General features: G+C 32.0%; 1 protein-coding gene across 1 annotated transcript; it reads left to right on the top strand.

The window, feature by feature from the left end:
* The first annotated feature begins 16,662 nt into the window (after nt 1–16,662).
* On the top strand, nt 16,663–18,430 carry LOC7495096 (uncharacterized). Its single transcript, XM_002314154.4, has one exon. It carries the CDS (start codon nt 17,245–17,247, stop codon nt 18,181–18,183), a length of 939 nt encoding a protein of 312 aa, XP_002314190.1. The 5' UTR covers nt 16,663–17,244; the 3' UTR covers nt 18,184–18,430.
* The last annotated feature ends 3,988 nt before the right edge of the window (nt 18,431–22,418 follow it).

Genomic DNA, 22,418 nt, shown 5'->3' on the forward strand with positions numbered 1-22,418 from the left:
GAAACATTCCATACCAATTCAAAAAACAGAACAAAACAGAACAAATTTCATTTCATTTTAAATCTCGGTCTATTCCGGATTTTTCGGCTAAATTCCATCCGGAACGTTTCGGTTTCATTTTACATGTTCTGTTCCGTTCTTGAAAAGCCATTGAATCAAATTGAACCTTGTTCAATTTAATTAATTACATCACCCAATTATAAAAAGCTCTTTTTCATTACTATTTTCAATAACAATGATATTAATAATAATATTGAAAATTATTATATTGAAAATTATTATTACTATTTTCATTAACAATGATATTAATTTTTTAAAATTAGATTTATCACTAATATATATGGTTTATATTCATGTTGTTTTTTTCATGTTTATACTTTTTAGGAATTTGAGCAAAATAAGAAATGTTTTAGATTCCATTAGTCTTGATAACATTGACCTAACTTTATATTTAAAATATTTGTGTTAAAATATTTTACTTTCATAATATTTTGATATTTTGTTTAAGTTGAATTACTTTAAGTTAAAGATCTATTTAATCTTGACTATTTAGAAATATTTTAAATTTTGAAATTATATTTTTTTGGCATTGTGTTTGTATTGCATAATTTATAATTAATTTATCTTGAATTTGAATTATGTTTGTTGAATATATATATATGAACATACAATCCCGAAACGGCACGCCGAAACACTCCAAAACTGAAACATTCCATTCCAATTGAAAAAACAAAACACCTACCGAAACGGAATTGACAACATTGGGTATAGCTAGTCTTGTTGCTCACGCCTTGCTGGACCGAGATAGCAAACAAAGCCTTGAAAATCAATCTATGAAGTGTATATGAAAATCAATGTGGTTCATTTAAGCTTGTTTTTGCCTAGTTAAACTATACATTCCATAAGCACGCCTTCAACACTGAGATGTGAATCCTGAGTGTTATACTTATACCAATGAAGTTTGATAATGGGACGTCCTCATCATACTCAGTTCAAGAAAGAAAAGTTTAGGGATTGTTTGTTATATTTTTGTTTCCATTTTGAAAATAAATTATCAAAACTTGTTTTTTTTTTTTTAATCAAATGAAAACTAGCAATGAGTTTTTAAGACAAAGTTAATGATTTTTTTTTTAATATTTCACTACTAGAAAATTGATAAATATAAATGAAAATACCAACATAAACAATTATGTCGGTAAATTGCGATGACATTTATCGACGAACTATCCCATCGCTATGTCCTTCGGTATATACCGACGGAAATTGTACGTCAATGTATACCAAGAAAATTACAGTTGAAAAAGAAGGAATGAAAAAAAAAATGTGTAATTTTACAAATGGCATTACCGATGAAATAAGTCGTCGCTAATATATGTCAGTAAAGTTGTCAGTAAGATTTTAGTTATGACCTGACAAGCAACCCTCCTCTCCCCCTCCTTCATTTCCTCATCTTCTTCTTTTTCTCTACAAATAATAGTAAATCCCCCTCCTTTTTTATCACAAATAAAACTCTCATCATCATAAATCCGACCACCCCAACACTCAGTCTGTTAGCATTCCTGTTTTGGTTTAATTTTTTTAGAATTCTCCACATCAAGTAAGCAAAACTATCCATTTTTTGTTTTAACTCATTTTTAAAATGTTAATTTTTATAGCATTTTGATGTAGTAAAAGTAGTTTGTTTATGTGTTTACTTGTTTTATAGCTTTTACTTTTTCCATAGAAATTTGTTGTATGAATTTATGATTTGTACATGTTAGGTTTTGTTTGAGATTTTGAAAATTTGTATTTGTTTGTAATTTGATGAAATTGATTTTAATTTTGTGACTTAGGTGTTTTGTAATGAACTAAATAATTGATTATTTAATGGGTAAATTTCATATTTTGTTAATTTATTATTTTTTGGAATAATTCGATATATTGAAAGGGCTAACCAGAAGATAGCCAAAAAAAGTCACAAAAACAAAAAACAAATACAAAAGAAAAGAAAAAGAGAGTCAACAAATACAAACCGAAAAAAAGAAGAAAAGAACATCAAGATTGGAGAAACTGATACATCATGCTTAAAGCCTTGTTTTGGTGTTTGACCAATCTATAATACCTTCAGGTCCCATAGTTAAAGTAGTGCCAGTAGTCATGAAGAACTTATCGACAGACTTGAGCCAATTTGAGAGGCGATAAAGAATTAAGGAGAAACTGTCTTCGAAGGTCACAGCTTTTGTTAATTTATTATTAAGTTGACAATTTCAGTAAATGTGGAGGAATTTGAATTTTTGTAGAAAAATGATGATGATATAAGGGTACTATTAAAATAAATTAAATAAATTTGAGTTAAACCAATGCTAGCTAATTTATTTAGTTCACATAATTAATTAATACATGTTGTCATCAATTTTCTATATAAGTTTGATATAAGTAATGGATGATCATTTTTTGATGTATTAAGTTTCACCTAAAAGGTTGCGCATGATGGATTATTGTAGTTGGGTTGAGGGTATTAACTACGCATTATCTAATTCGTGAAATATTAGTGGAGATGGTATAAAATTTTCATGTAAAAGGTGTAGAATTAAAAAGTTTCTTGATCCAGATGTTGTTATGATGCATCTTCTATAAAAAGAGTTCATAGAGAAATATTTATGTTGGTTTGCACACGGAAAACCATATGTTTCTTACGAGACCATGGTAGAAAGAATGGTTGGGTTAACCTCTAGTTCTAGCAACGTGCATGGAGTTGTAGATGATAATAGTAATCCTTATAAGAGTATGGTTATGGATGTGATGAGAATGAATTAGGATTATACAAATGAATGTTCAATCGTAAATGAAGAACAAAATACAGACGCGACCTGGTTTTTTGATCTTTTGAAATACTCCAATGAACCATTGTAGGATTGGTGCACAAATCACAGTAAATTATCAATCATTGCACAGGTTTTCACCATCAAGTCAGATCATGGCTGATGGACGCCAATAATGACAAAATCATTGAATGAGCGATAAACATTTTACCTAAAGGGAATAGAATGAAAGAAAACTTTTATGATGCTAAATCCATGATGAAATCCATTAGCCAAGGATTAAAAAAATTTGACATATATCCAAGCTTTTACATGTTGTACTACCTTGAAAATATAAATTTGATCGAGTGCATAACCTATGGGCATGCTCTGTATAAACTTAGAACTGGACGGGGAAGGACTCTTGTCACACATAGAAAACTTAGATATTTCTCAATCACTCCTAGACTGCAAAAGTTATTCATGTTTTCATAGACTGGTGAGCCCATGACATATCTTCATTCGTATGATACGATGGATGGAGTCATAATGCACCCCTTCCAATGGCGAGGCTTTGAAACATTTTAATAGGGTGCATCCTCAGTTTTCAATGGAATCACGGAACATATGTCTTGGGTTATGTATAGACAAATTGAACCTATTCGAGTTATTTGTTACTCTTTATTCTTGTTCGCCGATAATACTCATAGTTTACAACTTGCCATCGAGGATGTACATAAGGCCGGAGTTCATGTTTTTATCTATGATCATACTCGATCCTAATAGTCCAGGTAGGAATATAGATGTTTGTCTTTGATCGTTGATTGATTAGTTAAAACAACTGTGGTTATTTAGGACTCTGATTTATGATGTCTTGAGGAAAGAGAGTTTTTAGATAAAGACAACTTTGATGTGGACTATCAATGATTTCCTTGCGTATGAGATGGTTCCTGGCTGGAGCACGAATTGAAAATCAGCATGTCTATATTACATGGAAAATAACAAGGCCTTCACCTTCATAGATAGTGGTAAAGTATCTCCTTTTTTTATTGTCATTGGTGGTTCTTGCCAGCCGATCACAAGTATAGAAAGAATAGAGAAGACTTCTGTAACATCCTAGAATTTTCCACAATCACACATGTGAAAATTCGGGTAATTTTTTTTAAAACACAACCACATATGGAACTCATTCCTCATCCAAATAATTAAAATGACATAATAGAAATTTAATGCTACCTCACATAAAATATATGTAACTAAATTAAATCAACATGGTAATAAATTCCTTCATTTACAAAAACGACTAAATTAAATCAATCATAATAATTAAATTCCTTCATTACATGACTTTAACAATTCAAATAAAATACCTTAAGGCATAAAAAAAGAATAGAATATAATTTACAATTATATTCCTTTCCAAAATTACATGTCAATGTTATCATGTTTACATGTATTAATCTTATACAAAAAATAAGGTCTCAAATCTACTAAGTCCTGTCAGGTGGTGTCGAACTTGAAAATTAATTTAATATTAATTTGCATGGAAAATAAAGTGACAACATAACAAATAACAATTTAATCGAACTACTATTCCCATTTATAATCAAGTTATCGAATAACTTAATTAACTTCCTTCATGAATAAGGAGAATTCTTACGACCCAACCTTAGTTGGAAACCCCTAATTCAGGTTCCAACACTCGTCGCCCAAACCTAGGCACATTTCTAAAAACTAAGGAATTCATTCATCCAACCTTTCAAAATAGGGCACTAATCCCATCACACAAGGCAAATTAGCCATCTCGTACCAGTCCCATCACACAGGACAAACTGGTCAAATCAGCCCAGAACAGGGCACTAGTCCCATCACACAAGGCAAACTGGCCATCTCGTACCAGTCTCATCACATAGGGTAAACTGGTCAACTCAGCTCAAAAAAGGGCATCAGTCTCATAATATAAGGTAAACTAGCCAACTCACACAAGTCCCATCAACACAGGGAAAACTAGTCAACTCACACTAGTCCCATCAACACAGGGCAAACAAGCCAACTCAAATCAGACCCATCAAACAGGCCAAACTAGCTAATGCACATCCAAAATAATTATATATTTGGACAATAAGAGAAATTTATCTAACATGTATCTAAACAATTCTAAATAGAATTTAAATAGTAAGGTGTCGAGCACCTATTTGAAGTTCGGGCATGGTATGCAGGATCTTGTCTCGGTGCTCCCTCAACAATCCACCATCAATTTCTCATTTGGTATCTTATCTTTCAATCACAATGTATTTCATTAAATTAACTACCTCAATTAATTTTTTAAATTTTAAAAAAATACATGTTTCCTTTAAATTTTAGTTAACTATCTCATGGCTAGAAGTTAATAACCAATCTAGCATGATTCTTATACACAACACTCCACAAATAAAATCCACCAAGCAAAATCCATAATTTTCTTCCTATTTAGCCGTAACATCCAAAGCATACGAGTGGGATTTTTCTTTGAAAAATCAAACAACTAAAACATGTACCAACATTTAAACTACTCAATAACAATACCATATTAGTAATCAAAATCAATTTTTGTCAATTAATCCTTCCTTAAAATTTGTTATTTTAACTGAATATGTCCATATAGGTGGGGGGGTATATTTTCTTTTAATTTTTTTTTTCACAATTAACCCATTACCAGATCATCAATTGGTCACACTAATACATTATAACCAAGATTCCATAACAACAATTCCTTCCTTTATTTTTCCCTACATTGCCGAAATCATAAAGAAATAAAAGGATAAATTTTTCCTTTCCAGTTTACTCAATTCATTCACATGACCTTAAACATCATTAAATTACACAATTTCAAAATCAAGTATCAATTCTCAAAAACCTTAACTTCCATAATGCTAAATAAAACCTTAATATGGCACAAAAGGAATTATCATATAATTCATCAAATTAAAACTTGACTTATTGTTTATTCATGTACCATAACAACATTCAATCTCATTTTCAACAATCTAAACACCCTATCATGAAAAATCACACTTTCATCCTTATTGAAAGTCTCAAAACATCACAATACAATCAAACACAACAAATTGAATGGCTACCCACTATTTTTTTCACACATTTAAACATCCCTAAACCTTAGGAACACCATTCTAATCCATTTAAGGTATAAAACCCTAAGTTCTATAATACAATTCTACATAAATTCATGGTCAATTCATGACAAAATCACATTTTGTCTTGATAAACATAACTCTTACACCTTAATCACAAGAAAATTGAAGGATTAAACAAGGAAAAATTAGGATTTCCTTACCTCTTCTTCTTAACCTTCAAGAACCCCTTTTTTCCAAGCTTTAAGCTTCACCAATTCACCCCAAACTTGTGTTTAATCCTCCAAGAACCACTCCTAACACCTTAATCTATTCTCCCTCATATGTTTTAGTAAGATTTTTCAAGCAAAAGATGGAAGAAAACCCTCCCCTCCTCTTTATCTCTTTTTCCTCTCTTATTTCATTCATGGCTGCTGGAAACAACCTCTTATAAACTCTAAAAAATTTGAAATTTTAAGCCAAATTAAGAAAACATATTAGGAGATTAGGCTAAAAGTGATGCATGTTAGGCTAAAAGTGTTAGCTAAATCTGACAATTAGGCTAAAAGTGACACATTTTAGCGTAAAACTAGTTAATTTGTGATTTTTCATCAAAAATCTGAATTTACTTATTTTCTTATTGCATAAATCATACCAATTATTTTACTCAATTATAGAGACCATTTTCTTATCTCAAATATATTTATTTTTTATTTTTACCATTTATTTCCTTTACGGACTTATTATTGTTCCTTAGTAACGTTACCGATTTTTAACTAGTACTTACCATAGTTTTGAAACTCGGCCCAACCCGGCGGATCGCCCGGGACCCGGCGGATCCGGGGTTGGAACCAGGTTAGGTTTAAGAAAAAATAGGGAAAGGCAAAACCCAGGGTGACCCGGCGACCCGGTTGATCCAGCAAGACCTTATCAAAAACCCGGTTGCAACCCGTTGACTTCTATTTTTTTTTACTAAAACGACGTTGTTTTGATAAAAAAAAATAATTGACCCGGGCGACCTGGTGACCCAGTCAAAACCTGGAACCCGGGCCTTGAACCAGGCCGGCCACCGGGCCGGGTTTAAAAACTATGGTACTTACACCAACACTTTTTGTACAATTCTTTCTTAAGTTTTATTCTTTATTTTCACTATAATTCCCATGAATTATTTTTTCATTCTTGAGACATATTTATTTAAAAAATTTCTTCCATATTCTTTTTTCCGTCAAGACCTGTTACCAATTTCACCGTCATTATAAATTTTAAACTAAACTCATAATCCTCATTTTAACTTCAAGAATACCTTTTAAATTCATTTATGAAGGTCGTCCTTTCCATTACGCTCCTCATAGTTAAATGTGTGCGTGTGTTCATTTATGTATTTTCTTTTCATCCCAAGTTTCTATTGCTCGTAAAGTTATTTATTACCTTTGGCCCTATGTTTATGTGGGGGTTCACAACTTCTTTGTTAATAAAGTTGAAAGGAATATAGCACCACCAGAATCATTGGGTGAAGAATTGTATGACATGATATCATAGTATGATGACATTGTTTTTTGTTTTCATTCCGGTAAGCAGAAGTTTCATGGTTTTGGTGTGACCCATAATTGGATACAACGAAGTATTTTCCATGAGATTCCTTATTGGAAGACTAATCTATTTCGCCATAATCTAGATTTTGTTTATCTTAAAAAGAAATTGTTTGAAAATATTTTTAACACGGTGATGAACATGAAAGGGAAAACAAAGGACGACATGAAGGTTAGAATGAATATATCTTTGTTTTTTCATCATAAAAATATAGAGTTTATTTATTATGGGTCACAAAGCCCAAAGCCAGTTTCACATTGGACAATAATGCACATTACTTGTCTATCGATAGCTCAAGAGTCTGTGTTTTCTTGATGGACATGTTTCGAATATATCTAGATTGGTGATTTTGAAGGATTCATATTGTATGAAATGAAGAGTCATAACTGCCACTTGTTTATACAAACACTCATTCCACTTACTTACTGGGATTTATTACCAAATGAGATATGAGATGCACTCACGAAGATCAATTATTTTTTTAGAGATATATGCTTTAACACGTTACATACCCAAAACATGGAGAGGCTTTAAACGAATATTGTCCAGACAATCTGCAAACTTTAGATGATATTCCCTCTATGTTTCTTCTACTCAATGGACCATCTATCTATACATTTACTGTTTGAGGCAAAAGTTGGAGGCTTTATCCAGTATAGATGTATGTATCCATTCGATAGGCTAGGGATTACACATGCATCTTAATTGAATTTCTATTGTCTTTTTTAAAATTTAAAACATTTATGTAATTCCATGCAAATACTTATTCAACCTTAAGAAAAAAGTTAAAAACAAGACGTATATTGAGGCCTTGATATGTGAGGCTTATATTATTGAAGAGATCTCAACATTTATCTCGTATTATTTTGAGCCTTACTTGAGAACAAGAATCAATTGTGTTCCAAGACATGATGATGGTGGGGAAATGTCTTTAAGTGAGAATTTGTCAATATTTTCTCATCCTAGATGACATGTACTAAAAAATATAATAAGGGGAAGATATTTGATAGAAAATGAATTTAGGCATGCACATAATTATGTGTTATATACCAAAAAATTCATATGTCTCATAATACTTAATTTTATTAAACCTCTCTTTAATTATTAATCATTGTAATCTTGTATCAAGTTTGTCAATTGGAAGAGAATGCTAGTGATAGTTTGAACTTACAATGTCTGGATCCTAAAAGTAAAGTAAAGTGTTATAACGAGTATTTTGTCAATACAAATACATATAAAAATGAAGTTTATGTTAAGGGATCGACTTCTAATGAGTTTAAAGTTGAATATTATGAGAAGTTAGAATAGGTGATTGAATTGCAATTCATAGCGAGCAAAATAAAGTCTTTTTATTCAAAATTTATTGGTAAAATACCATCGATAGAGGAATCAGAGTAGATCTTTATCATGGTTTAGTCGAAATTAATACAAAGACTAGACTTCATGACACTGACGATGTCTTTGTTTTGGTTAAGCAATGCCAACAAGTTTATATCACATACATTATTTCCTTTAGAAATAATCGTTCTAGGGTTAATTGGTTGTCTATTGTAAAAACTACACCCAGAAGTCATATCCAAGTTGTTTAGGATGGAAAAGATGAAGTAACTGCGGAAGATGATGTCTTTAAACTTGATAAGTTAGTTGATCCATATCGAGTTGCTCTGTCCACTGACTTAGAAGAAATTTTAGATTTTCACGTCGCTGAGAATACTTTTGTTGATGTTGATGTTGATGTTAAGGAGTTAAATGAGATATTGAGAGCCAGTAGACATACAGAAGTTGATAAAGATGATGATATCGATGAGTAGCAATTCAATGTAGAAGATTATGGTGGACATAACGATGATAAAATTAAAAAAGAAGAAGAAGAAGAAGAAGAAGAAGAAGAAGAAGAAGAATACAATTCCAATTAATTTATAAAACATCAATGTCTTATAAGTTGACTTTAATGTAATATTTCTAGTGTTCCTTTATAATGATGTGAATTTATTATTATATGTTACTATGTAGTGATTTTACTATATTTGCAGGATGGATAGATATAAAATACAACAATGCAGGGGAAAAATTTATTTATACAGATGGAATCACCAACGGTTGTAAATTACTAATATAATCACCAATGGATTTAATCCATCAGAAAGTTCTAGAGAGTTGGATAAAAATTACACCTGCATGCCGCTAGCCATTACATACAGAATTACTAACGGTCTTAATCCATCAAAAAGTTCTAGAGATTTGGATAAAAATTACATTCTCATGTCATGGACCTTTATAGACAACATCATCAACAGACTGAAAATTCTTTTGTTGATTTTAGGAGGGTTTTGGAAAATCTCGAGTTAAATTTAAATTTATTTTTATAGACAGAATAACCGACTAAAGTTTAAAAAATAATAATTTTTTAATTGATCGTCGATAATTTCATGTTTTAAAAAAGCCTCAATTAAAAGACCAGAATCCCTAACTTTAGAAAAATAACCCGTTTCATTTTCTTTCTTCTTACTCTCCCACTTACTTCTTCCTCTCTTCTCTCTTTGTCACTTTCATCTCTCCTTCTTCCCTCTCATTTCTTCTTCTTCCTCTCTCACTCCAACCTCACGTGAAAATCATCCACACTAGGTAAATCTCTAACTTTTCTATTTTTTTTATTGCTAGGTATATAGGTTAATTAAATGTTTTTTTTTTCACTCTCACTCTCTTCCCCTCACCCTCCATCAAGGTTTGTCTAAACCCTCCACACCAGCAAGGAGAAAAGTTACAGGTAAATCTCTTTTTTTTCCTTTTTTTTTATTTGTGATTGAGATTTTGTTTAAAATGTTGATGCTATTTTTGTATTGAAATTATGATGCTTGATAAATGCATTGAGGATGTTTTAACAAATATGAGCTTTTTTTTTTATTTCTCATTATGACTTTGTTTAAAATGTTGATACTATTTTTGTATTGAAATTATGATGCTTAATAAATGTATTAAGGAAGTTATAACAAATATAAGCCTTAAAAAAAACATGTCATTATGATTTTGTTTAAAATGTTGATGTTTTTTTTGTATTAAAATTATCATGGTTGATAAATGCATTCAGGAAGTTATAAAAAATATGATCCTTTTTAAATAAAAAAAATTGTTATTGTGTTTTTGTTTAAAATATTAATATTTTTTTGTTGTTACTAAGAAAATATAACACATAAACTGTTATAAATTCAGATAATTTCTAGTGGATTTTTTTGTGTTTCTTTGAGATTTATGGGAAGTATATATTGGAAAATGAAAATCTCATTATCTATATATACCTTAATTTGCTTTCTGTATTTCTATTTTTAAATTGTTATTGTGCTGAAGATTTATGGGTGCTTTATAAATTAGGTTTACATAGAAAATGTGAGGAATTGTGTATGTTTGAATGTGAATTTTATATGTTAGGAAGTATTTTATTTATATATATGGTAGGAAACTACAAATTAATATTCAAAACAGATTTTAGAAGAATTGTTGTAAATCGATAGAAACAAGGAATTGTCGTTAATAAAATCAACTGGTTTGTGTCTACATATTATTTATGTGTATTTGCAGGTCATAAAATTATGGGTAGTCTCTCATATAAGGAAGGTACTGCCAATTTGTTTTTTACCCTTTTAAATTCTTTAATTTGTGTAGATGTCATGGGGTAAGTTAGTAGTGCATCGTACGGATATGAGCGATGTTATTTCTTCTAGTAGCTCTTTTAACGATCATGAGTCGCTAGATTTCGACCATGAATGAGCACTTGAGGCACAAACTCGTCAAGTGCGATGCCACCTCATAGAGAAGGGGTTCATTTTGAGCAGGATGTATATACTGGGAAGTACATTGCCTAGTAGAAGCTCGACCACTCAATATAAATTTGTTTTCTTTTCCTGCACTATTAAAAAACAAACAACAAATAATAATTTTTTAAAAATAATTTCAATTAACGAATGGAATTTCAAGTTTACAAATGTAGAGGTTGCTCGCATGATTACATCGACGATATAATCATCGATGTAAATGTTATTGTTTCAGTGGAGTCAAATTTCTAAAAATCCTAAATGAAAACTTATGATTGATGCATGGTTTGAAAAGTTAAAGGTTAGTATAAATTTAAACATATTTTTTTATTATGTTAATTCAGATAGTTTTTTAATTTTAATGAACTAATTCTTTTACAAATTCGATGTGCAAGGAAATTTTTTACTGGGATAGGGTTGCCAACATTGTTGCCAGGAGGGTTTAGGCGAGTCACAATGCAACTAGGTAAGATTGAATTCAAAATGTTGAAATTTTTATTTAAATGTTAAAATTTTATTTTTCATTATCTTAACCGATATGTCATTTCTATCATATAGGTTGCTTGATTCTTGGTATGAGGAGCAAAAACGTTAAAAAAAATGCTAAAGAAAGAGGTCTTCCAAGTTGGAGAGATGTGGTGGTTTGGAGTGATTTCAGACAACTGCACGTCTCGAAAGCGATATGGGCAAATTACATCCAGCAAATGATGTCCGAGCATTTTGTGTAGCGGTTGTAGTTTGGTGCAGAGAACCGGAACATGGAGTTTCATGATTAAATTAATGCGCACACTAGTGGATCCATTCCGTTCATTTCATATGCAAAATGGATAGTAAGATTCTTTTTTATTACATCTATTTTTTATTTTTTTTTGTTTTATATGAAAATGTTTAACTAACAACAATTTTCTTTTGCAGGCTATGATGAAGTTTTTTTTGTAGAAACTCACATGCAAAAAGTTAACCATCAGAATGGGGTGTAAGAGCTCGTAAATAGTTAGCTTAGAAGTTCATGTAAGTTGGATTTCAATAATCTTTTCTTAAGTCATTAATTTTTTTTTTAAATTTGCTGACTTGTTTTGTTTTAGTTTTTTCAGGAAACATATAACACTCGGTTGCATGAGAGATACGAGAACGATCCTTCGACCCATATGGAACTTGGTCTAGATTTGTGGTTAAAGGATGGATCATGCAGTAGACCCAATAGAAATTGGGTTTATGGTATCTAAAACACTATGATCGAGGATTTGTTGATGAGTCATAGTATTTCAACTATTGGATGCTCGCAATCGGCTCTAAGCACTCAATCTCTAGAGTTCTAGGCGTTTTTAAACTAAAAAGTTGAAGCTCGAATGACTCATCTTGATGCTGAGACAAAACAACTTAGTGTTGAGATGGTTGAACTCTAGTGATTGTACATGGAGTTGGAATCATAAATAGGTGGTACATATGGTCCACCTTATTACCTTCTGATCCCAGCGAAGACCTGTCTCCTTCTCCTCCTTTAACCTTTTTTTTTAAATGAATTTTATTCAAAATGATGAATTTTAAAATCTATAATAAACATTTGGTTTATTTTATTTTAATTTAATTCCTTTTAATTTTTTTCCACATAGTTTATTAGTTTTTTTAAAAAAATTAAACAAATTACTAATAGATTTACCAACGGATTAATTCTGTTGGAAAGTTTCAAAGAGTTAACAAAAAATTACATGAAATGCCACTTGTTGTTGAAGATGGAATCACCAATGAAATAAATCTCTCGCAGAATCCCAAAAAGTTTAAAGAAATTTACAGCAAATGTCACTAACAACATGTACTCACTAACGGGTTAATTCCATAAGTAATATGAAAATAAATCATCAATGGAATTACAAATGGTATTCTTTATCGATGATATACCATAATGACAAAATGATGTAGATAACTTTTTTTGTTTGGTGCACTTTTTTTGTCTGAAATCCATTAGTGATTATATTTTTCATAACTTGAATTTTAACCCCTTGTTTTTTCTTAATATTTTCAAAATACAAAAAAAAAAGTAAAAAAAAAAGTTTTTTACATATTTGCATCATTTTCAGCATTTTTGGTGTCTTTCAAAAGAATTAAAATTTAAAATTTCTTTTCAACGCGTTTAGCTTTTAATGCGCCATTTTCAAAATCGTTGATTTTTTCTTAACGAGTCGACGTTGACATTGCTTTTTTCAAAAAATCAAAATACAAAAAAAAATAAAAATTATATTTGGATGAAAGAACCAAAATGCAAAGGAACAAAATGAGGGACCAAAGAGTTTTTAGAACTAAGCAATGAGGAGGAAAAAGACAAATTATTTTTCCTATAAATAGGTGGTTATCTCACACAAATAAAGAAAAGTGAGACGTACCTCTCAAGATCAAAAAGAAAAAAAACAATAAAACCTAAAAACACCCTAGCATCCCTCTATTCTCCCACACATAAAAAAAAAAACCTAGCCCCCATTATACCTAAACCTAGCCGCCACCTAACATTAACCAACACCCACTATCCTTCAGCCCCCATCCTCACCATTGGCAGCTCACAATCTCTCTCTCTACACAGCCTCTGATACACTATCCATAACTCCATCTCACCACCATTTTCCCGGCCTTTAACCACCATAAACAACCTTCACCAACTGAAAATATCAACTAACAATCATATCCCTACCATCTTCTTTCACTTGAATCTTACCCACCTCAACACAATCCAGCCACCAACTACCATCTTCAGCAACTAGCCTACTACCTTTTCCTCCATAACCACCACAAAGCTAAACCATAACCATCCTCACTCCATCTTTTCTACCATGTCACCTAAACAGGCTACACCTATAACTTTTTTCTTTCAGCCAAATACCATACCATCAAAACCATAAATAAATAAAAAAACCTAGCCCCCATTATACCTAAACCTAGCCGCCACCTAACATTAACCAACACCCACTACCCTTTAGCCCCCATCCTCACCATTGGTAGCTCACAATCTCTCTCTCTCTACACAGCCTCTGATACACTATCCATAACTCCATCTCACCACCATTTTCCTGGCCTTGAACCACCATTAACAGCCTTCACCAACTGAAAATATCAACTTATCTTTCTCTTCCATAAAAATACCAAGAATGACCCTTTGCCTTTCTTTACTTGTTTTACATCTGTCATGAGCTCCTCTACTAACAATCATATCCCTACCATCTTCTTTCACTTGAATCTTACCCACCTCAACACAATCCAGCCACCAACTACCATCTTCAGCAACTAGCCTACTACCTTTTCCTCCATAACCACCACAAAGCTAAACCATAACCAGCCTCACTCCATCTTTTCTACCGCGTCACCTAAACAACCTACACCTATAACTTTTTTCTTTTAGCCAAATACCATACCATCAAAACCTCACCTCTCCTGGTCGAACCACCCACGACAACAACTCTTATCCAGCAACTCTTTCACACATCCACCAAAACCAAGCACCACCACACAACTCACATTCTCTCTTCTTTCCAACTGCCATTAGAAGCTATAGTAACAACCATACAACCTTTTTTCCCTCTCGGCCAACAACAATAACATCAGGACAATAGCCTCCCTATGCTAACCTCCTCCTTACTAATTGCTCATCTCGATCACAGCTACCTGAAGAAGAATTAAAACCAAAAGGAAAAAGGAATCATATCTAAAAAAGAAACAAAAGTAAAAGCTATTGTTTGTGTGTTTTTCTTTGATATGTAGATGATGGTGTATGACATCGCCAATACATACTTGAAGAGGAAGAGGAGACCTACATGATCTACCCATTTTTGTATGCACTGATGATGGCGCATGAGACCCATACTTCATCACTATTCCTGCAATTCTAAACGCTTCCCAGCATTGCTCTGAATTCTAGCAACTTCCCTAGATTTTTTTGTGAATTCCAAGATATCCATTTTGTATATGTTTTATGTGTTTCATTTTAAAATTTTGAGTTTGTACTCTTGTAAACATATAATTGTGGGGTGTATGAGTAAAATTTAGTAAAAAAAAAAGAATGTGTGTGTGTGTGTTGCATTTTCTTTTTATTATTTTTTTCATTTTATGTCAAATAAATGATAGAAAAAAAAGAAAAAGATATAACAGATAAAAGATAAAAAAAATTAATTAACCCAAATGTTTTAATTGTATACTACCAAATTCTAAAAACATTTTCATGCATACTTTCTAAAAAACAAAATGCATTTTATCATGTTTTAAAAATACAAAATGGATATCGTAACTAGTTTATGATCATCCATTAAGATTTGGCCAAGATTTCAAAAATACCATCAAAATTAATTTGTTTAATTAATATTCGAGGTATAAATTTTGCCACGTAATGTATACTTGTGATATTAAATTAAATGAATTAATAACAATAAATGTTAGGAATGAGATGTATCTAGCAAATAATCGCGATGTTAAAATTTAAGCTTTAAAACAGTTAGGATTTAACTCAATAAAATAAATATTTTTTCATGAATAGAGATCTGCTTTAAACATTGGGCAAAACCAACAAATCGAAACATAACCTATAAAAACAATTAATTAATAATGTAACTTATCTTAGATAAAATGCACTGAGGGTAATGTGTCTTTCCATAACATAACTAGTTTTCTTATCCAGATTCTCACATACCATAATTTTTTTAGTAATCATAATACTTGATTTGATGATAACTCTTTTAAATCATAATTTTATAATTAAATTCCGGAGAAGCTACGCCATTTGATGTCATGCATGGCTTTTAGATATTACATAAACACACAAAACTCGATTATGACGATAGATAAAGTTGAGATACTGTAGAGGTGTTACTCCCATTTGCATGTGCCCAGTTAGATTTGTGTAAAAGCTGGATCAAGCTTTGATTAAAACCTTAATGAAGTGACACCCAGCTAAGAAGGACATGGCTGACGAGTGTTTTCTTTGGCTGTGTCTTCCATTCCAGTTAGAATGCGTGGACTCTCCATGGGTGCTGCAATCACCGCCCTTCATTTTTTATGTGGACCAAGAATCTTAGCCTTTTGAGTCAATTATCCTTTAGTCTTTAATTTTCTAAAGTATTATAACCTAGTCCTTCATGTTTGAAGATCTATAACTTAATCCCTTGATTATCATCGACCGTTGTCTTGCTGAAATGTTTTCATTTTTCTCTAAACCCCCACTATATTGGTTTTCCTCTAATAACTTAAATGTTATTTGGGATTTAAAAGAGTACATTGTAGGTTTTCTTGACAAAAAAGGACTAAGTTGCAATAAGTTTCAAGAGATGGGTACTAAAGAATAATTTACTCTAACCTTTTTAGTCACTTTCCTCTTTCTATTTTCCTTTCCTGACTGCTGTCTATGCTTAATATTTAATGCATATCTTATGGCAAACCCATGTGAATAGCCTCTCCAGCTAAATTCCACACACATTTTACAAGATTTTCCCATCCCATCAATCATGTAATGCTTTCTCATATCTTTGGTTTTGGGTTTGCTATTAGTTATTGTACTCGCAAAAAATGCTTTCTCTGCCCTCCTTTGTGGCGTGTATTTTATAGCAGATACCTATAATTCTTGTTTTAGTTCATGTTGAGAGCTCTTAGGCCTTAGCTTCTGATTTGAGACTAACACTTCACCAGAGGACGGTTTTTATTTCATTAATTGGGTAGTCTCCAGGAGTTTCCCTTTTCTTTTAAGTAATTTTTTTGGTGTTTTCCAACATAAGTAGTATTGCATTTTTCCTTTATTTTATTTTGGCTATGATGGGTTTTTGGTTCTTTGTGAATTCCTCATGGAAGTTCTTCTGATAGAACACAGAAGGATTTATATTTGTTTAATATTCTGATATTTTACGTTGAATATCAGATGAGAAAAACTTGAGCAAAATTCAACCAAAGATTAGTTGTTATTGAGATGTGAATTTGCATTCCAGCATGACATCTTTCAGTGAGTTAGGTATTGGTTTAGGCCTAGTCTTCGGCTGCCTTCTTTTAGCAATTGTTGCAGAGCTTTACTACTTGCTATGGTGGAAGAAGAGAATCAGCAACAGAGAAGTTGAAGAAGATGATGGTTATAGCAGCAACTATGCTAAGGGATTCTTTCATCTTATTTGCTGGAAAAAACCCTCCTTTTTCAGAAGTAACATTACTCAAGATGTTGTGAGAGATCCAGAAGCCCCTTGCCAAGAACCAGACCAAGAATTAGGCACAAGCAAAGATTTGCTTATAAAAGCATTTGGTGAAGAAAGTGCAGAGTCTGAGATCATGAGGCTGCACAACCTTTGTGGTCCACCTAGATTTCTCTTCACTATAAAAGAGGAAACAAAGGAGGATTTGGAGTCTGATGATGTGAAGTCCAGAGGCGATAGGAGCAGAAAGGGGTCAAGGACAAAAAGCTTGAGTGATCTTATGGTGACTATTGACACCCCATTCCTTTCTCCTTTGGCTTCTCCACGTTTAAAATCCCCTCCTGTCAATGTTTTGGATTCTTATCATCACCATGGATTCAATCCACTCTTTGAATCATCAGTGGAAGCAGAGCTTAGCCGGCTGAGATCTTCCCCGCCTCCAAGATTCAAGTTCTTGAGGGATGCAGAGGCGAAACTGTTTAGAAGGTTAATGGAAGAAGCCGAGAAAAGGGCATCTAAAAATTGTGTTTCTGTTCAAGATTCATCAGAGATTAAAGTATCTAATTCAACGATGATAACAGAAGAGACAGAAGGGTCTTTTCTAGGCTTTATTGTTGGCAAGAACAAAGAAAGTGAAATTCTACATCATCTACCACAATATCATTCAAGTTCTTCTCAGGTACTCCCATTGGCTTCTTCCCCTACGACATTCAGACCCCTGGACAAGAAGCCCGTTATGCATTAATTTAGTTTTCTTTAAATTGACATGAAATGAGGCTTAGTTATTCTTATTACTTTCCAAGAAGTCAAGCAATAGTCTTACCTTAGGCATTCTAAGTTTTCTACTCTATACCTGATACCAATTTTCAAAGTGAATGTTTGTGTATATTTCAAAATTTTGTGTTCATATTTCATTTGGATCGTCCATAAATAGCCACTGCCAGTCTGCAATATATTGGTTAGGCATGGAACCTTGAGTATTCCAAGGCAAACTGACAGCTTCTGCTTACTTCTGTTCTGTTCAGCTGTTGGTGAGGTCTGGTGGGGTGTCTGGTGGGGTAATCTGTTTTCTGTCATGATACATGTCTCCAGTCAACTAAATCATTCATATGGTAGATTGGGCCACCAATTCTCATTATCGAACGGGCACCGTGATTCTTCGATCAAGATGGTGCTCTAATCACTACTCTCGCTTCTTTTCATGCTCACTTTCAATCTCTGCACATGGCTTCGGTTAGTTGGTAAAATTGTTAAAATAAGTTGAATTTCTGGCAAATGTCATTTAGGCCAGAAATAAGAGCTGAGATAAGGGCTTGTTCTCCACTGAGCTATGAGCTATCCACTGAAAAGAAAAATGGATATACTAATATTTCAATTATGACTTGGATTTGGTGAGACAAAAAGATTAATGTGCACTGAAGATCAATGTGAATATGATGAAGTTCTCAGGCGTCTTTGATGCATGAAACTCAAACAAAATGCTGCCCTGTGTCAAGTATGAAAGAAGGAATGTAAAAATATGCACACTTACGTGTGAAAACAAATCACACAATGCTAACCATCTAGTAGGTGATCAGTGGTAAGAGTTTGGAATTAAAAAGTTTGTTTTTCCCGTGGTCTCAAATTCGAGTCATGTGGTTGTTAATATGATGGTTATTGGAGGCTTACATGGTCGTTAACTTTAAAGTCCATGAAATTAGTCGAGGTACACGCAAATTAAGCCAGACATCTACGTTAATAATAAAAAAAACAAAAAAAAAAACAATGGTGTCCAGCTAATTGACATTGTGCTACAAGTTTAGGTTTTAAAAGTACTATATTTGAAAGTTGGATAGAAAACTTTAAACTTTTTGGTTCATGAACTTCCTCATTTCAGGCCTTTTGTTTTTTCTCAAGAATGTCTACAAAGCTTTGAGTTATATAATAAGAGGTAGTCCTCCTCCATTCTGGACATTCCATTCACTCTTTCTAGGATTTGAATCCTTTATCGACTCTCTTTTGTAACTCCTTTTATATTTATTTTTTTTGAGAAAAACATTCGGAATTTTACCCTTTTTTTATCCCTCTCCCTTCTGAGATTCCCTCTTTCTAGTTCTTGGTTTCAAGAAAGTGGCAAAGAAACATGATTATAAATGCTGGGTGATCATCAACTACAAATCTTAATGAAGGAAACATAGGCAGCATGCTTTCGTAAAGATATTGACGACGACGATGATGATAGTACACTCAATGCCAACAAAATTATATATGTTTGGCGAGTAATTACCAGTCTTTATGAGGGCATGGAGGGTAGGGGAAAAAGAAACATAAGATAACGTCTAGCCATTTGAATTTTCCTGTAGCCAAGTCTTCAACAGAAAGTGATAGGGTAGAGAGGAGTGGTGGAGGGTTCATGAGCTTCTACCTAAACAACAAGAAATGTCATTGTTGTCACGCGATTCGACCGAAAGTTGCCCCCAGAAAGAAGTGTTAATTACTTTCAATTCAACACTCTTGACAAAAGACGTTAAATCCTTTCAACACTCTGACAAAAGATTTTGAAATTTTAAAATTAGAACTGTTTAGAAATGTAGTAATAATTATTTTTAAAAATATTTTTTATTTATAAATGCATTAAATAATTTTTTTAAAAAATTATTTATGATTTTAATATATCAAAATAATCTAAAAATATATAAAAAATATTTTTAAATAAAATTTTTTAAATTTAAACCGTTTATTTTGCAATGTCAACGGGGGGGAAATATAGTGAGCTCTAGCGTGTAGGATTTAAATTGGAAAATGGCATGTTGCGTTTTACTTGTGCAAATGACAGTATAGATTGTAGAATGGTTCCATGTGAGAGTGAGACCAAACCCTCTTGGGGATCAAGTCAATTCATGCGTCTGTTTATTTTAAGTTTTAAAAATATTTTAAAAAAATTTAAAGATTTTTTATTTTTTATTTTAAATTAATATGTTTTTAGTGTTTTCAGATTATTTTGATGTGTTTATATTAAAAATATTTTTTAAAAAAATAAAAATAAAATATTATTTTAATATATTTTAAATAAAAATTACTTTAAAAAACCAATTACTTCCCTTCTCGCAAACTTGGTAACATCAAATTACTCATGGTTCCAGGTTCCTGTTCTTTACTAATTTGTCAGATATTCTGAAGGCTGTTGTCATCTAGACAGGACAGCCCACTTCAACACCATTGATTATTGTTGGCCTTTCAGATATTCTGAAGGCTGTTGTCTGAGAAATACAGTCACGTATGCATATAGGAGAAGAGGTTGTCAGGTAATTTTTGGTGTCGCTTCTCAAAATAAATAAATAAATAAATTGTTCATTTAAAAAATAAAATGAAACCTGAGGTGGGGACCGGGCAAATTTGAAGTAAGCTTGTAAATAGAAAGGCCGAACCACCACAGGAGGAGGAAAACAATTCGTGGAAAAGCCAAAACCAGTGGAACTCTCTTCTCTCCCGTAAAAGCTATTCCTAGATATCCTCGAAAAAGTCAAAACCAATAAAGTAATGCCAATAAAAAAAACGGATTAAATAACTTAAAATTCATCGAAGAAAAAGTAAAGCAGGACGCTTAGACTATTCAAAATATCATATTAACCCTTTTGTCACTTCAAAATAGCATCTTATCTTGGAGATGTCTACTAGACCGTAAGCATTACGAATTATTACAAATTTTTAAACAATTTATTATTTTTAAAATATTAATCATATTTTCACAAGCAATCAAAACTCCAATTGGTCAGATTGTTAATAATAGTATACTTGGAAAAACAATTGAGGTTGTCTTTATACATTATAAAAATTGAAAATCCTACGAGATAAAAAAAGATTAGCATATTGGGCTGTGCTCTACAATGACTTAATAATAAATTTTTTCTAGGTTTTTTTCTGGACAGCCACACCTAACGCTATTAGGTCCTGGTGAAGGTAAGACCTGACACTATTAGGTTTTTCTAGCAATAGAACCCGACATCATTATATTAATATATTTTGGTCTAAATTATTGATTTATTTGTGACAAATCCTCTCATTCTATCATGTCATTTGGTGCAACTGTGAGAATGACTCCTCACTATAAAGATCTTCTGTTAATGATCATGCAGTTACTCGATGATGAGGATCTTAATAGTGATTGTTTTTAAAATGTTTTTTTTGTTTGGAATTGTATCGGAAAAAAAAAATTTAAAATTTTTTGATTTATTTTTTATATCAACACATCAAAACAATCCAAAATCATAAAAAATTAATTTAACATAAAAAATTAAATTAAATTAAAAAATACTTTTTAAATGCAAAAACAAACACACAAATAGCTTCCGGCAGGACCCAATAATATTCTAGTATAATTTTATTACATGTACTTGCAACATATTAGTATGGATTAATTTTTATATTTCCTGGCTTGATTGTGAACCTCATGTATTAATATATTTTGGTCTAAATTATTGATTTATTTGTGACAGATCCTCGCCTTCTATCATGTTCTCTGGCTACCAAGCCAGACCCAGCAACTTTTGTAAGCGATTTGGGTCTGGCTGTCAAGCGAGACGCAACAACTTTCGACACAGAAAACAGAAATGACAATGCCCTCCAGCAACATGTTTTTTACTAAAAATAGCAAAGACAATGCCCCCATAGCGCTACAGTATCATTCATAATGTAAATACTCTATGTCTACAGTGTGGTCCACAATGCAATGAATTTATATCCACAATAAATGTACAATATTTTTCTTCACTTTCTTTTAACATATAGTATAATAATAATAATAATAACAATAATAAATGGGGAGTCCATTTTTAATACATTCAAGAAAAAATGTTACTTCTTTTTATTCCAAAAATAACTTCTATCCAATAACTATATTAAATGGACTGGGGTGAAAAAATTTATGTCGACCCACATATAGACTCACCATCATTTTCCTTTTGAATTTTTCTAATTATTTGACTCGTGATTCGTCATAGG

Source organism: Populus trichocarpa, chromosome 9, assembly GCF_000002775.5.
Source record: "Populus trichocarpa isolate Nisqually-1 chromosome 9, P.trichocarpa_v4.1, whole genome shotgun sequence".
Taxonomy (NCBI): domain Eukaryota; kingdom Viridiplantae; phylum Streptophyta; class Magnoliopsida; order Malpighiales; family Salicaceae; genus Populus; species Populus trichocarpa.